We start from the raw sequence: 13,188 nt of genomic DNA, 5'->3' as shown, positions 1-13,188 counted from the left end.
TGTGTCATTTTATTGCACAGCAATCGGCATAGTCTCTTCATTATCGCTCAAGCTTGCTCATCAAAAGAGTTAAAATTAAGAACTTTAAAAGAAGGCTGGGAATGGAACAAAACAAAATAAGCCCATTCACCAACAAATAAAAACCACATGCATTGCCAAAGCCAACAGTTTTGGCTCTTGTGTAGGCTTGGGATGGACCTTTGCAAGACACCATCATAAAAAAGGTTCAGTGTTCCTCTGGACCGACTATATGCTCCCACACCATAATTCATTAGAGTTGCCTCTTAGTAAAATCCAGTTCAATAACGTTCATATTATCCTCAAATTATGCTTCTCCAATCGAATGTAATAATTCAGTTATTTGATTCCATCAAAAAAAAAAAAAAAAAAAACACAGTAATAATCTAGTGTATCCTTTAGCCAATGAGTTTCGGAACCAGGCCAACAACACTATCTCAATCAAACAAATTGTATTATAGTGAATATCAACCACACATGAAAGTATAAAGCATATTATCAAGCCAACCACGAGTATGCATTATAACAAAACAATGATTAAAAAAAGGAGAAAAAAGAAGAAAAGGAAAAAAGAAAATAAGATCACTGCATTAGTATCCACTTTGTGCAACAATTACAAATCTCATCAGAAGCACACGATTCCATGATGGACAACTGAGGAAGAAAAGAAAGCAAGTAATACTCACGTTCAAAATGGTGTGTAACAAAATGTTGGACCAAAGATAATTATATAAAGCAGGCTTCTACCCGAGTAATCCTACTAACCAACGCTGGGCTGATAAAAGCAAACACTTTGATGACCCACAGGAAGCGTGTAACATTGAGTACTCAAGTGGGCTGTAAGAAGGAGCTTCTTGGTAATATGCTTGATCCACCCTAGCTCTTCTGCCCTGGTGAGGATCTCTCGCAATGTAGCCATAATGGTTAAGTGTAGGATCAGTCTAGAATCTAGAATAAACATTGTTGTCAGTAAGTGGTCTCTCGCATTCGCAATCTTAATGAGTTGTGTTCAATATCACAAGAGCACCCCCTTTGTCAGCGGGGCAGATTGTGAGGCTTTTGTCACTATACAGATTTTTAAAATCAGGCCCAACTCACATGGTCTCGAGTTAAAGAATTTGGGATGTTTGTAAGAGATTTTACCTAGCTCTTTTAATACTAGTTTATGGAAGATTTCCACTGAAGGTACATTGATAGGAGAAACAAGTAAATCGGGGCAGCTGAATTGAACCAGCTGCGCAGCACACAAGCAATGAAATGTATAAAAAGAGTGAACCCCTAATTAGAAAAATGATCTCTGCTGCAGATGGACACTAAGCCCCAAGTGACCAGAAACTAGACATGCTAAATGAGTGCACTACACACTGCGCGGAGAAAACATACTTGGAAAATATATAGTGTAATCTATTGCATCTAGAGACAAATCCAGAGACACGGCAAACCCGTGTTTCGACCGCACAGTCTTCTTCTTGGGCTAAAGTGAATGTCTGCCAACCTTAATGTGCAAAGGAACCCAATCGTTCCAACTATCTTTTTAAAATTCCAACCTAACCTGTCAGTGCGGTATAACTCATTTAGCATATATTGATAGGCGGCATGAAGGTACTTTTGCCTCTAAATTCAAACATTTCATCCACTGCAGTAGTAGCTTGTGTATTCTCCATTTCATCAAAAAATACTTTGAGAAACGTTACACAGCCCGCGGCTACAGAAGGACACAGGTAAGGCAAGGACGCATTGGCAGCAAGGCCGTGCAATTCACACGAGTCAAAGAAGACGGGAAGTCTCAAGATACTGCAGGTAAAATGAACAGCTACCCACAAGGGAGTTTTCCCTACATGAACACATACTGCTAATAAAGACATGGAGCCTGTACATGTGGCCCTTAAGCACCAATAATTGAGAGCAGATTTCCCTTTATTTTCGTTTTTCGTTTTTTTCCCCTGTGGGACAAAGTGTTTGCTTTTATCAGCCCAGCGTTGGTTGGAAGAATTTCTCCGGTAAAAACCTGCTTTACATATTGTCTTCAGTCCAATATTTTGTTGCACACAATTTTGAGTTTTAAAGGAGAGTATTAATTGCTTTTTGTTCCTCAGTTGGTCATCATCTGAATATGCACTGGCAGGTAATTTACATGAAATCAAGTGATTACCAATGTAGTGATCCATTTTCTTTTTTCCTTTTTTGATCATGGTTTTGTTATAATGCATACTCATGGTTGGGTTGATAATATGCTTTATACTTGTGTGTGATTGATATTCATTAGAATACAATTTATGTATGATTAAGATAGTGTTCTTGGCCATGAAGACAGACCCGATTCTGAAATGCATTGGCTAAAGGATACACTAGATTTCTTACTGCCTTTTATGATGGAATCAAATAACTGAATTATTAAGATGTATGGAATTATACCACAGCGCGAAATTACAAATTCGCAAAGTGTGCTGTGGTGTAATCACGCATTAATTCCCCACATCCCCTTACCCACTCTCCCCCCTACCTACCTTTGGGCATCACACTTCGTTGTGTGCCGCCAGCTCTCCTGTCTCTATGCAACGCCAGTTCCCTTCACTTACTACGTGCATGAGAACCGGCAGTGCTGGGTCTTTTTTTTATAAAATAAAAACTTTATTTTTCTCCCCGTCTGCTCGGAAGCAGGGGACACCCCTGCAAACCCTGATCCCATTATAGCGAACAAGGGAGCGGGGGACACCTCTGCATCCCCTGTTCACTATGATGGGATACTATAGTGTAATTGATTGACATTTTTTTCGTCCGAAATTCGAATATACCATAAATCTTTTTTCTTTTCGTAATCTTCGGTTGATTCAAATTATTACGTTCGATTGGAGAAGCATAACGAGGATAATATGAACTTTATTAAGACAACTCTAATGAATTATTGTGTGAGAGCGTATGGTCGGCCCAGGGGGAACTCTGAACCCTTTTGTTCAATATTGTACAACCTTGTGCCAAGGGTCTTTTTACCATTTTGCCCCAAAAATACTAGATTGATTGTGTGATTATGTATAGGAATTCCATATCAAATTGCTTTAAGGAATAGTGGTGCCCACCGTTCTAAGACATTGACATAATGGTTTTAACAGCAGGCAAATGGTGCAACTACCTGAACATGCAGTGCCTTGCAAATACCTATAAGAGAGCCGAAACAGTTGGCTTTACCAGTAGTGGAACGGAAAAAGGAACTAGTGGTGCTCTGCCTACATCCAAAAAGGAGGGAGTGGGTTGGCGGGAGATGGGAGGGGCAGAGTGCAGCTAGGGGGGGACCAGGATCACAGGGCTGAACAGTGAAGCAGGGATTTTAATCCACTCTGCAGATTTTACCACATACCTTCCAAGCTTTACTCAGTACAAATAGTTTGGATTTCAAGGCGTACAATAATAAATGTCTATTACAGAGTTTACTTACAAAAAAAAAACACAAATGTCATAATAAAGCAACATGACATGTAAATCCTTATAGCAATATGTTAAGCCAAAATAATATGGCTTTAATTTTCACATCCTGAATGGTAAATTATAAATTCCAGCATGCAAGATAATGTGTACTTTCAGTGATTTAAGACATGTAATAAAAGAAGTTGTGCAATAAACTAGGATATAGATTCTTTTCCACAAACCTACAACTCAATGTTATTCATGATGTTGAAAACATTTGATTAATGACTTAAAAGCAATTATTTTGCATGTCAAGATGGTAGTCCTCATGGATGAACTAAACCAATCAGTACCTCTAGCACACCATGCACTTCACAACACTCAGCATGAAACCAAACCATACACAAACAGACCTCAACACCACTGAACGAAAACGCACCAACGCTCAGCAAGCGGTTTCTCGGAACTGAAGCTATCAACAGCACATCAACGAGCTCTTGCTTTTCTCCCTATCAACTCCACTAACAAACTGCCAACCCCCCTCCCTCCCATTACAGAGTGCCAAGAGACCATGGTGACAGTGCGTAGTACAAGACTCATTAACATAAACAAATCTTTAAATTGGTGCTTTGTCTTGCTCACTTTAACTATCACAGATTTGCAAGGTAACTGGTGCTTTGCGAGCTCTCGGAGTTGCAAATGTTTCATCATGCATATGAAAGGCTCTGCGACTTTATTACCTTCCAATACCTGATTGGAGGTAGTGCATCGCTCTTTAGCTATATTTTGGGGACAGGAAATGTGTTACACTTAACTAAACATACTAAAACTCACTAGTCTGCCCACTCCCCCTCAAACATAGAACTAAACATAACCCTACCTCTACCGCACCAACTTCACAACACCCAAATGGAAATCAAACACAAGCACACAAACAAAACCAAAAAAAAAAATAAATAAAAAAAAATAAACAGCCACAATAATACACAACACGATGGCTACCAACCAAAAACACACCAAGGCTGAGTGATCAGTTTTTCGAAACTGAAGCTGCCAACAGCACATCAAAGCTCTTGCTTGTGTCCCTCTTAATCCCACTAACAATTCTCCACCATCCCTCCTCCTCTGCAGTTACGCAAGAGTGCCAAGAGACCACGCAAGTGGCAGCAGTGCGCGGTACAAGACCACATAACATAAATGTGTGTGCAACCCGAGCACATTAACGACCTGCAGAGCCATGGATGCTGTGTGCGTCTGTCTAGCTGAGACTTGGGAAACTGGCAGTGGTTGAATGTCTGGCCTGAGCCGATTCTATAACTGGCTCAGGAGAAAGAAAACGTGTGCCCCAAACGCATTCGAGCCTTTGAACTAAAAAGGTACACTAAAAAGCAAATAAGCGATACAGCGTACCAATGATTTATATTACACTTCCATCTCTGGCTTTACCAGTGTATGTTTCTACCAGGACTTCAATGCAAGAACAGATGCACAATGCTTAAAAGGTCAAGTGGCTGAAGGCACACTTAGTTAATACATCAGGGGCTGGTTTACAGCTGCAATTAAGCTATTACTTTACAGAAGATTGTTATTTCTAAACAATGATAGTCCCACAAAAGCCCATAGTTCGACGTTCCATCGCAATAGAGGCAGCTCAAAGCAATCCCAAGCGTGTGTACTTTGTGCGGAAAGGGGACGATAGCGAGTGGGAATGTATTAGCATGGCAATGGGTGGGTAGAAATACAAACACCACCCACTCTGTGTCCCTTCTCAGATCACATCTCCCATCTGTATTCCCACGTGGATAGTTTTGGCCTTTCGGTGGAGCGAATAAACTTTCAATATTAAGCATCTGGGGTGCATTTCCAGAGCGATTTGCAGGAAAGCGATGCTTTTTAAAGCACAGTGCACTAAATAATCAAGATGTCTCGCAAAGCTCCAAACCCATCCTAAAGTTGTCATGGAACCATCCTGGAGTAATCCCCCACCGATCCTGAAGTTGGCATGGGTCATCCTGGAGTAATTCCCACCCAGCCTGAAGTTGTCATGGGGCCATCCTGTAGGAATACGAGATCATCATTGGAAGTAATCGGAACCCATCCTGGAGTAGTTTCTGTGATAATCTAGGAACATCTCATTCAAGTATTTTTGCCTATACACATTCAGGATGGTTTCTGATCTCCCTGAACTAGCCTAGGAAGACTCTAGGATGGCGTCACTGCATGACTGCAGAATGATGCCAGGAAGATCTTCCTTTCCAACTTGGGAATCCTCTATAGCTTTGCCGAGGGCCGAATTCAGTAAGGGCGTGGTCTCCTGTCTTCTATGCATCATTTTTACTATAGGGAATGAGGCCAGTTATGTGTAGTTTCGAGATGATTAATTTCTTAAAGCACAACAACATGCCAGTGAAACTTTTCTAGGTGGTTTTCCTGGGCGGTCGCTGCCCTGCTTGCCCACTGTTTGGGTTGTAAGACGATTTGACCAAGAGGTCTTTTTCTCTGGTAGAAGAGTTCGAAAAGTGGTTACTTTTGGATGATTGGGACAATATTACGTTGGTCACCTCATAAAAGCCATTGCTATTTTGGAGGTATATTGCGGCTCATACATATATACATAACGTTAATAAAACGCAGTGGGTATGGGACATTTTAATGTTCGGTTAGCTGTTGTCGCAACAACAAAAACACCCAGAAATAGCCTTTCCACCCTGCAGTGTGATGTGCCTGGAATACAAGAACCTACACAGACACGTGGTGTGCAGCAGTCCAGAAAAATCCTGGTTTATCTCACGTCTGTTGCAGCCCCCCCCCCCTCCCCTCACCTTTGGCTGCCTTTGTTGGGTACAGCTTCTCTGCCTTAAGTAAGAAGCGTCTCGCCCGGTCGCGGTCCCCGGCCTCCAGCGCCTCCCGGGCGATCCGCAGGCAGCGCTCGGCCTCGTCTCGGTTTCCCTCCATCCTGCTGTGGATCTGGACGGTCTAACGATCCATAGTGTTTTACCGACGCTCGATTCCTCCTTTCAGCTTCTTCTGCTGCAGCCCGATATGCAGGAGTCGGGCTGTCAGACTGGGCCACCCCCAGTAACCTGGGACAGGAGGGAGTCGAAGCTGGAAGAGAAAAATATTCATTATAGTGCTGGGCACACCACACCTACATACAGCGCTGTGATTTACAAAAAATCAAAGGATTAGCACAAGTCAATCATACAGCCTTGAACCCCCGGATGACATCAACAGAAGTGACGTCACATGTCATTTGTCAACCTGAGGTTAAACACACCCAAAGTCATGTATCAACAGTGGGACAGGAGTAAAAGAAAAGTATCTTTCTGTGATGGAAGGACACTTTTCTAACTTGTTCCATGTTATGTGCATATATTCATATAGATACTGGATATGGAGCAAATAGGAAAAGTGTCATTCCATCTCTGAACGACACTTTTCTTACATGGAGTACAGAATCAAGCCCTGGGTTGCAAAACTCCCGCTGGGCTGGACTTTGTGCAGTACCCAGGCAGCACGCTTTCTCTGTGGTGCTCTTGTGACTGGATTGTGTTTGGGGGGGGAGGTGGTCTTTTCCCACCTCCCTCACCATCCCTGCATGAACGGATCCCACTTGTGCTGGGAGGAGGGGGGGGGGCGGGAATACGTCACCGTTACGCGTGATCCACATTATCTCGCTCTCATTACTAACAAAGGAATCATGTAACCAAGCCTTATTGAAGCTTAAAGACCTATTCTTGTAACACACCAGACGCCATCTTTTACTAGGCCCGAAAATGATCTAGTGACCTCTCTCCCTCTGCCCAGCACCTTGTACAAACAGCCCAGGCCACCCCCGCCTCCTGCAAGCTCTTCATGAACTTGGTTCTCACAGAAATCCAGCCATTTATTGTTGCAATAATTAGTATTGCCCAGAAGGAAGAGGAGCTCACTGCACTGTGTGACCGGAGCAGGCCCCTGCCCTTGTGAACATCCGTCTCCACTAACCTGCCTGTGCTCACTCAACCCCCCCCAAACCCGCTTTGCCATGTAATCCGCTGGGCCCAGGCCCCTCTGCTCTTTGATACAGATACACATCTGACCTCTCACAGTGACCAGAGGAGAACACCCACCATAGCCTTAATCCCATACACCAATATATTCTTCCTAAAACTAACATGTCTATCTGTATCATGAGGCATCAGGTAGATCAAACCCCCCCCCCCTGCCCCCCCGGTCCCACAAGACAGGCACCTGGGTCGGGGCATTAGGTTTATGGGTGTCACGGTGCAAAGGGTACGATGTAGATGTATAACCTGTTAGTGAATTTTGAAAGTACTCCTATTCGGGCCAAACCTTTATGATGGTCATTTGTCTCATGCCCTCAGATCCTGTTATTCAGGGAATGTATCACTTCGCCGGCATGGCCTTCACCCTGCGGAGATGAGCCCAGCTGTCCCACGTGCTGAAGGAGTGGCACCCAAGCAACCACCAATCCAACGTGGCCAGCACCTAAGGATACATACTGTACTAATTTGCCTCACCCATTATATTGTAGAATTGTGTACTTATAGTTTGGCGTCATCAGTGACGAGTTTACATCTTAGAATGTGCTGCCCGTGTAATGTTTGGCAGAGCGCTCTCTGGGCAGTAGAGTTCTATGCATGCACAATTTATAGTATATAAACCTTTGTTCTACTTGCAATTTATCTCCTGGTTTCATTCCCTAGCGGGTTGTCCATTATTCGATGTTTTGAATATTGTGTCGGGAATGGGTTCCTTCATTTGGTGGCCGTCCGAAGAGATATTCCTCAATGTCCCCGTACTGCGGCGAGATCCAGGGCTTCCCCAGAAGGGCTGACTCCCACCTACGGCTGACCAGTCTCAAACAAAAACACGTATTCATCTGAGACGGTTTTGTGGGTCCCGGCTTTGCGAACACCCAACTTCTCGCCGGGCAGGGTCACAACGGGGAGGCCCCCACTTGTGGATAGACCACGAACAGAGGCTCTTGGAATACCACAGGCATGCGAGTATTGATTGCAAGGGGAAATAAGGAGGGAAAGGTGTGGAGCAGACTAAGGAGAACACACAAGGTTTGGGTTGAGAGTGATTGAATGGAGTGATTGTTGAAAACAAAGCGCTTTCCTTTTTTCATGGCCATTAGGTTTCTATAAAAGAGTATTGTGAGAAAATAAGAGGAGATACAGGAACCTAGCTCCGAAAGGGGGTGGAAGGCGGCACCGCAAAGCACTGTCCCGACCAGTGCTGGAAAGAAGTGATGAAAAATAATAAAGTAGGAGCCTTGTGTATTTAGTAGGGTCTGGAAATAGCATTTATCATCTTTAACATTCTATAACTCTTGTGGAGGTAGGCCCAGGAGGGGAGTGTTGGAGAAGATAATCGAAGGGTCAGTAAAAAGGGGACTAGGGGCATATGGGTTTATTTCATCGTGTTTCATGTTTTGTTTGGTGTTGTCGATATAATTGTTGGTTTGTCCTGTGAAAATATTCAATGATTTATGTACCTGAGATGACAATGCATAAGTAGTGTTTTAAAGTAAACAATTGAAAACTTGGGATTGGTACGTTAGAGGTTGAAGTGTCACGGTAGAGAGAAAATGAGACAGAAAGAAAAGGCCCTCTGACCAATATGGGTCTAAACAAGCCACTTTCACACATTTGTAAAGAACAGAAAAAGTACCATGGGGAGTGGGTAACTGAAATTAAGGGGGGGGGGGGGGTCACCTCATATCTGGCCAGAATAAGGGTCTTTTGACAAAGGGATATTGGACCATGTAGCAACTTAGTTAATGGCAAAATACACAAGGAAACCACTTAAAATATGCGAGAAGGGCTAGATTTGTGGAGGATGTTCGAGGAACCACTTCCTACAAATAAACAGGAAAAAGAAAGACCCCACAGCCGTGCCAACCAACAAAGGAGGAAGGGGAAAGAAAGGGAGGAACCAAAGAAAACATACCCATTGCTTAGAAGACCCGCAGACCCATTGTAAGTGCCAAGGACAAGTACTTCAGGAACACTGGTCACTGCACCACCTCCTCCTGATGTTCCATCAAACATGTCTCCTGCCCCCGCAGGGCCCACCACTCGAGATCTTGAAATAGTATTAACATCCACCCAGGCAGAACTGGCCAGTTTACGAACACTGTCCGAAAACAACGCTGCCCTTGTCCGGGAGAGGGCAACCACCATTATAACCCCCACTACCAAGTACCTCTGCATTACCAGAAGACAAATGGAAATACAGGGATTTCCTTTTTAGAATAGACTGCAGCCCAATAAAAGCAGTGCAGGTAGAACGAGAAGGTGAGATGGAAAGCGTGGGATATTATACAGTAGCTTCTGAAAGAGAGGAGGAATGTTGGAGCGACTTTAATGAGTGATGAGGCCGACGTGGGGGCAGTAGGAGGGGCACAGCCGATTCAGTGGGCACCCCACAAGTAACAGCAGTAGAAGGTTGGGAGGGAAGGCTTCGGAACAGGTTAGGAAGAATAGCACTGGCAAAGAAAAAAAGGAGTAAAGCTAAGTAAGGGGAAGGTGAGATCAAAATGACAGATGCCCCTCATCCACAAGGGAGCAAGACGACCCCATTATGTGCCTCGGGCACTGATGGATAAGAACAAGCTCCTCAAAGCACTACCGCCGCTTTCAGGGGGTACAGGAAAATATATTTAAGGGCGCAAGTATGGAATGCACTGTGCAGGACCTTCGCCGACACCCCAGATTTACACTCTGTAATGCAATGTACCATGAGGGACGAGGAAGATGCTGTGCAATTCATTCTTCGGGTGCAGGAGCTGTGGCGGGCGGAGACGGGCACGGGCCAGGACTAGTCCACCTCCCTATTCTATTTTATCATTAACTGATGCCTCTCTAAGGAGGTACAGAAGGCACTTGATAAAATAGCTGGGATAGAAGCTAAGGGGTGGCCAGAGATACAAAGCATCATAGTACACCACTGCAGGCGGATCAAAGAAAGGGGGGAAAAAAAAATAGCTCCGGAGATTAGCGGATGAAGCAAAGCTTGTGCAGAGTAAGTTAGAGAAGTTTGCGACAGTAACTGCAGTGCCGCCCTCAGAACGGCAGGGAGAAGGAGAGGGGTCACTAGTACTACAGGCTAGGATGGCAGCTGCATGGGCAGACAATGGGCAGGGGCAATGGGGTGCAGATGAACGGTACATGGGACACCAATGGCATGGAAGACCGGCAAGAGGAAGAGGTAGGTATCGAGGGCAGCAAGGAAGCGGGGGGAGGATATGGAGCATAAGGACCAAGGAGGGGTGGATCCGGACCATGTTGGTCGTGCAGGAGCTGAGGACACTTTGCAAGGGAATGTCGTATCTCACCTGGGGCCAATTACCAGAATACTCGGAGGTCTGGCAGCAAACAGCAATACGGGCACCTACACCCAGGTAGCCCGAATGGACTCCCTAAAGGTCCCTATGAACCAGATGGGCAGCCCAACAGTAGGCCCATACCAGGGTACAATACACTAAGACACCCCCCACACTGTCTGCAGACCCACCCAACTCATCAACAATCAAATGACAAACACGCATGCAAATCCATTCGCCACTACAGCTAATGGTGCACAAGCGCCTTATCAGGGTACGTGTGTACCGAGTGAAAATGTTTTCTCCTGTGCAGGAACGAAGACCCACTCAGACTAGGACAGTCCACAGAGAGCACTTGCATGCCCAGTCCTATCTACTACCCTACATACAGACGAGGAACCACTGGTGGGGGCAGAGATGGGAAACAAACAGTTCATCTTTATGGTGGACTCAGGCGGAGATATCATGTCCATGTGAAGGTGATTTCCCGTTATCTGGCAAAAATCTCGAGACACAAGGATTCTCTGGGGCTGTGGTCACGGTTCCTTACACAGAAGAGTTAGATGTTAAAATTGGAGGAAAAACAGTTCAAGCACCCCTACTCTATCATGACAACTCACCTGTAAATTTACTGGGATGAGATTTACTGAGTAAGCTTAATATGACCATCGAATTTACAGACATAGGGATAATGTCCTCCACCCCAGGCATTTTGTCCATACGAGCAATACTAATACAAACGATAGCAAACGAACAGCCATCCGAGGGGTACCAACCAATGCAGACATGTTTATTTATGGCTTACAGGTGTTTGCAAGAGTGGTGCCATAGATCACACAAAAGGAATGGAGAGTGCCCTCTGATTTTGTTTTCCGCCCAATAGCTACGCCTGAGATATTGCCTGGCACTGTTCTGTCTCTATATCTACAAGGGGTACAGGTTTCAGCAAAAAAGTATTGTGGCGATTGGCCTGGCCATGCATGGCTGTGATTGGCGGACAGTACTGTCTCTTGACCCAAACATACCACTGCGCTAATTGACTGATGAAGCTGTTCACTGCCAAATTACTTCATTCCAGGGTTGCCAAACACTGCAATGATAATCCCTCCTACCAAGTGAGGATAGAATACTTATATTTAACCCAAGGAAGGGATAAATAAACTATAAATGACAACAGAATATACCCTATGTTAAGTATCTAACTGCAACCACTTAGCAAATACGGGCTGCGTATTGTGTAATTAATAGCATACAAGGCGTTTCCTAAAATATCATATTTTAATTCATTTACTTATTCAAGCACAAGTACCAAAAAACATTTTAAAAACACACACACAACCTAGTAGTATACAATGATAAAAAATGATTATTCCACCTCACAGAAGCAAGTTCACAAATGCTTGAATCAAAACACAGTAGCAACTTAATTTCTCTTGCTCCCTACTGTGTCAACTAGGGGTGTCACGGTATTAGTTTTATGATGGTACAATAACCTTGCCAAATGACGGTATATCATGGTTATCGCGGTATAGCAGGTGGAGTTAACTAATATTAACAAATATTTTCTAAAAGGTCATAAATTGTAAGATTTATCATCACAAACAAAACCAGGCACCCAGGGCCAGAATTGGGCTTTTCAACATACTTTCCACTGAAATGCCACTCCTTGCTTCCACCAAACACAAACACACGTGTGGAGAGGAGACAAACACACGTGTGGAGAGGAGAGGCGGAGGGGAGCCCTGCTGCGACTGGCATACACACACACGCACTCTCTCTTTACATTACAGCCTTCAGTCTACTTGCGGGCCAAAAGGTGTTCAGTAATCACGGACATGTTACACTTTGGCAGAGAATACCCACAGAGATGAGTACATTTCGCACTGTGACTTATTATATGTAAATTCAATGATGGAACCAGGGAAATCCCCCATTGTCATATGTTTAGAAAACATTATCCATTATAAATATATAAACCCCAAACCGCCAACCCAAAGTAAACACTTTTCCTTCTTGGCACTGTATTTATTCTTCCTATTGCTAACATATTGATTTTGTGTCAGGCATGTGTGGTTTATGGAATGGCATTAAAAACTGCTCCTACTGAAACTACTTGGCAGACGGCACATCCAACAGTGCAAGACCAAGACTGCGCAGCACTTGCTTACTGCAGCCTTTCCAAATCAGATTCAAAAGCACACTTAACTGTATGAACGGTATACCGGTATAAACAATGTGACGGTTATTATTGTTCAATTAAGTGGTTCACGGTATCTTTAACGGTATACCGTAATACCATTACATCCCTAGTGTCAACATAGCCCCACTTATACAAGTTTGTCCTTAATGTTGTGAGTAACTGGACATTCTTCAGAGGCAGAAATTTGTCTTGTGCTGCAGATCTTTTTTCGTTCCTCTACAAACCAGATTCC

General features: G+C 44.1%; 1 protein-coding gene across 1 annotated transcript in view; it reads right to left on the bottom strand.

The window, feature by feature from the left end:
* The window catches only part of DNAJB14 (DnaJ heat shock protein family (Hsp40) member B14), a 415,145-nt gene that overhangs the window by 317,960 nt on the left and 83,997 nt on the right, over positions 1–13,188 (bottom strand). The window contains exon 2 of the mRNA XM_069630713.1: positions 6,243–6,525. Coding sequence (XP_069486814.1) covers positions 6,243–6,375 — 133 coding nt within the window. The 5' untranslated portion in view covers positions 6,376–6,525. The remainder of the gene's footprint in view (positions 1–6,242; positions 6,526–13,188) is intronic.

Source organism: Ambystoma mexicanum, chromosome 6q (genome assembly GCF_040938575.1).
Source record: "Ambystoma mexicanum isolate Mex_15411 chromosome 6q, UKY_AmexF1_1, whole genome shotgun sequence".
NCBI classification, from domain to species: domain Eukaryota; kingdom Metazoa; phylum Chordata; class Amphibia; order Caudata; family Ambystomatidae; genus Ambystoma; species Ambystoma mexicanum.
The sequence above is the reverse complement of the archived record's forward strand: the minus strand, read 5'-3'. Positions and strand labels throughout refer to the sequence as shown.